Source organism: Quercus suber, unplaced genomic scaffold (assembly GCF_002906115.3).
Source record: "Quercus suber isolate HL8 unplaced genomic scaffold, Cork oak 2.0 scaffold_95, whole genome shotgun sequence".
In the NCBI taxonomy this organism is placed as follows: domain Eukaryota; kingdom Viridiplantae; phylum Streptophyta; class Magnoliopsida; order Fagales; family Fagaceae; genus Quercus; species Quercus suber.
This window is the reverse complement of record NW_027069560.1, coordinates 101,957-105,755: the sequence shown is the minus strand read 5'-3', so window position 1 is coordinate 105,755 and position 3,799 is coordinate 101,957. Positions and strand designations below refer to the sequence as shown.

The 3,799-nt window shown below is 45.2% G+C and overlaps 2 protein-coding genes across 2 annotated transcripts; both read left to right on the top strand.

Moving 5' to 3' along the window:
• Window positions 1-2,481: 2,481 nt before the first annotated feature.
• On the top strand, window positions 2,482-3,045 carry LOC136068005 (uncharacterized). Its single transcript, XM_065774596.1, has one exon. The coding sequence runs from the start codon at window positions 2,482-2,484 to the stop codon at window positions 3,043-3,045; it is 564 nt and encodes a 187-aa protein (XP_065630668.1).
• Window positions 3,046-3,183: 138 nt separating this feature from the next.
• On the top strand, window positions 3,184-3,768 carry LOC136068004 (uncharacterized). The gene has a single exon (XM_065774595.1). It carries the CDS (start codon window positions 3,184-3,186, stop codon window positions 3,766-3,768), a length of 585 nt encoding a protein of 194 aa, XP_065630667.1.
• Window positions 3,769-3,799: the final 31 nt, after the last annotated feature.

Genomic DNA, 3,799 nt, shown 5'->3' with positions numbered 1-3,799 from the left:
AAACTAACCGATATATGTAGACAGATCAGTCAAGATTAGTAACAGTGCTTGATAGTGAAGGTGATGTTGCTGAAGGTGAAACTAACTTCGCTTCCCAAAAAGTTTTAAAACATTTTAGAACAACAATATATATTAAATTTCATTTAATGCACTAACAAGATGTATTAAATACGCAAGATATATTAAATTTCTGTTAAAGTACAAGTTAATAAATTTTAAGAACTTTACATTTTCCATAATCTTCAAAGAGCTCAACATCATCCATGGCTTGTCGAAGTGAAATTTGCACTGAAGATTGAAGCCAATTTTGAGTACATATGAGAGATTGTACCATCTCAGGGGCAAGTGAATTACGAAATGAGTCTAGTATACGTCCTCCCATATTAATGCCGACTCAGAAGTCACAGTTGAAACAAGTACAGCCAACACATCTTGTGCGAGTCAAGATAGTATTCTATACTTATTAGTATTATACTTTCATAAAGCTAGAATATTAAAGGTTTTGTCATTTTCCCTTTCACTATTCTCCATCAAGTATTTTGCAACCTCATATACACACCCAACATATTGTTTTCCTTGCCTAAAAGCCTTGTATTGAGAGACAATAAATTTATCTACATCATCATCATCATCATCAACAACATCAACATCTTCCATCCTTGATATCTCACTCGCACCTTATATAGACATGTATGATGAATGAGTTGAATTATAATGGTCATACAAGCGTTCCAATACACCTTTCACAAGGTCAGTGATATCCTTAGCAACATTCTCCCCATACAAATTTGATAAATAATAATTCAAATAATCTAACTTCTTTCAAGAATCAAACACCACATAAACATACAAAAACACATTTCCCTTCTTTGATGAATCCTCCCAACTCCCCCAATACTTATTGTGGGGCCTGTTGGTTAAAAAGATATAGTAATCCTCAGAAGTGGGCTCGGGGCCCAACGGCCCAATCCGAGGATAGCCTAAAAAAGTTTTATTATCATTAAATGGATAATATAGGAGAAAGAAGTGGATATTGTATACAGCGGCATAACGTACGTCCGAGGACGCCAAAGTCCGAGGTGAATGTAACTTTCGTTTTATTGAGGAGACTCTGCTAAGTTGTATCTGAACTGGAAATTGGGTATAGACCTAAGGGGGAGTCGGGGAAGGTATCAAATATCTTCCAAGGCCATCACCTCCACATTAAATGCTTTCCAGCTAACCCTCTGGCCGCATTAATGTGGAGGTGATACCTGAACAGTGACTAAGCAGCTTTATGGCCACTAAGCAGAACGTTCCGGTAGGTGCTGGATGGGACAAAAAGGAGCTCCCACGATAAGAACTACACGTGTACAATGGAAACGGAGGGGAGAACGGAGTATATAATATAGAAACGAATGAAATTGAAAGGGGGACTCTGGATAAAAAAAAAAGAAAGAAAGAAGAAAAGAGAGACGGACTGAAAGAAAGCCGAGGAGAGTTTTTCTCAAGGAATGAACCTAAAATATCCCTTGTTACTTGATGAGTATAACCTTTCCTGTCAAACAGCACTAGTTCTTGTACCCATGCTCTAAAAATTTATTGTTTGGGCTTATTGGGCTGAAAACCCATTCATACTCAGGGTCAAATCCAAATTGAGTCCCTACAATTGGCGCCGTCTGTGGGAAAGAACTTGATCTGTTGAAAAGGAAGGGCAGGTGTGATACTCACAATGGAAGAGGGAGTACCGCAACAACCATTGACGGGCCCGCAATAGGCAGATGCTAATCAGCACCAAGCAGAGTCTAGGGGCTCTCAGCACAGTAATCCGTTGGTAGACCACGAACCTGGGGGGGATCATGAGGGGAGTACCCGAACAACCCGTACAGATATAAGCCGCTATCGGGGGAAAGGCCATGCTTCCCCTGTAAAGAGCGGAGGAAATTTGCAGCGTGAGATTAACAAGTTGAAGAGGGAATTGCGATATGAGCGACGAAGGCGTAAGGCTCATAACTCTAGGCACTCCTCTGAGGAGTCGGATGACACCAGTTACAGGCAAAGGTCGAGAACTCCACCCAGCGAATCTTTTTCGTGTGAGGAGGAGTACCACCGTGGGCGAAGGAATAAGAGCCCGACTCGCCAGGGTCAGGGGAATGATGCCTTGAACAAGGCTTTGGATCAGGTCTTTAAGTCGCCCTTCACACGACATATTGAGGACGCTAGTCTTCCTCGGCGATTCCACCAGCCTGTGTTCACCATTTATAATGGTCGAACAGACCCAGTGGAACATGTTAGCCACTACAACCAGAGAATGACTATTCATGCCAGGGATGAAGCCTAATGTGCAAGGTTTTCCCGTCTAGCCTGGGCCCAGTGGCAATGAGATGGTTTAATGGCTTGAGAACTAATACTATTGACTCTTTTGAGAAGCTCACCCAGGCCTTTGGTGCGCATTTTATTACATGTAGAAGGGTTGTTCAACCCTTGGGGTCGCTACTATCCATGTCTATGCGGGAAGGGGAAACCCTAAAAGCCTACTCAGACCGGTACTGGGAAATGTTCAACGAGGTGGATGGGGCTCACGACGACGTGGCTATGAACACTTTTAAGGAGGGTCTTCCAACCGAGCACGGTCTGAGGAAGTCTCTGACTGGCAAGCCTGTCACTAGTGTACGTCAGCTTATGGATCGGATAGACAAATATAGAAGAGTAGAGGAAGATCAGATGCAAGGCAGAGGAAAGTCTAAAGCAGTAACTCAAGAGAGGAGGGATTTCAGGCCGAACCGGTATAACAACAACCGACCTCGGAGGGACTTTGGGGGGCAGTCAGGGCCTGCCAACTCCCAGGTGGTTAGCGCCGTGTTCCGAGAACCAGTGCAGCGAGTTCTGGAGAAGATAAAGGACGAGTCGTTCTTTAGGTGGCACAATAAGATGGCAGGGGATCCTGCAAAGCGTAATCGGAATCTTTACTGCCAGTACCATCAAGACCACAGACATATCACCGAAGATTGTAACAATCTGTGGGATCACTTGGAGCAGTTGGTGCAAGAGGGGAAGTTGACCTAATTTCTGCATCACTCCGGCGGCCGAGGAGGCCACGCAGGCTCGGCGTCTCAGGGGGATGCTTCAAGGGGACCTCCTTTGGGCACGATAAACGTTATATTCGCTGCCCCGGGGAGAACTGGATCTTGCCCTTCCAGGGTAATGTCTGTGTCTCAGTGCTCGGAGGAGGGCTCCAGTTCGAGGCCGAAGAAAGCCAGACCGGGCACCTCGGTGGTGTTAGGCTTCTCAGAAGAGGATAAGAGAGGAACCATACAACTGCATGATGATGCTTTGGTGGTTACGATTAGGATCGGAGGGTATGGCGTTAAGAGAGTGATGGTTGATGATGGAAGTGCCGCCGAGGTAATGTACCCTGATTTATTCAGGGGGCTAAATTTGAAACCTGAAGATCTGACAACATATAATTCCCCGCTGGTGGGCTTCGAGGGCAAATCAGTCACCCCGTTGGGAATGGTTAGATTACCCGTGCAGACTGGTTCAGATATGGTAGAGGTGGATTTTATTGTGGTGGATGCCTTTTCTCCGTATACGGCTATTTTGGGAAGACCATGGTTGCATGCTTTGGGGGCTGTTTCTTCCACTCTTCATCAGAAAGTGAAGTATCCCTCAGGGGGCGAGGTTTCAGAAATTTTGGGAAACCAGAACATGGCTAGGCAGTGTATGATAATGGCCATTCAACATCGGCCGGAGACAAGCACTTCGGCTGTAGCCGAGGGTGATTTATAGCAATCAAGGATGCAGGGAGCCCAGCTCGGCG

Bases quoted from the DNA above. Each gene is read 5' to 3' on its own strand.
- LOC136068005 (XM_065774596.1), top strand. From the start codon at position 2,482: ATGTCTATGCGGGAAGGGGAAACCCTAAAAGCCTACTCAGACCGGTAC.
- LOC136068004 (XM_065774595.1), top strand. From the start codon at position 3,184: ATGTCTGTGTCTCAGTGCTCGGAGGAGGGCTCCAGTTCGAGGCCGAAG.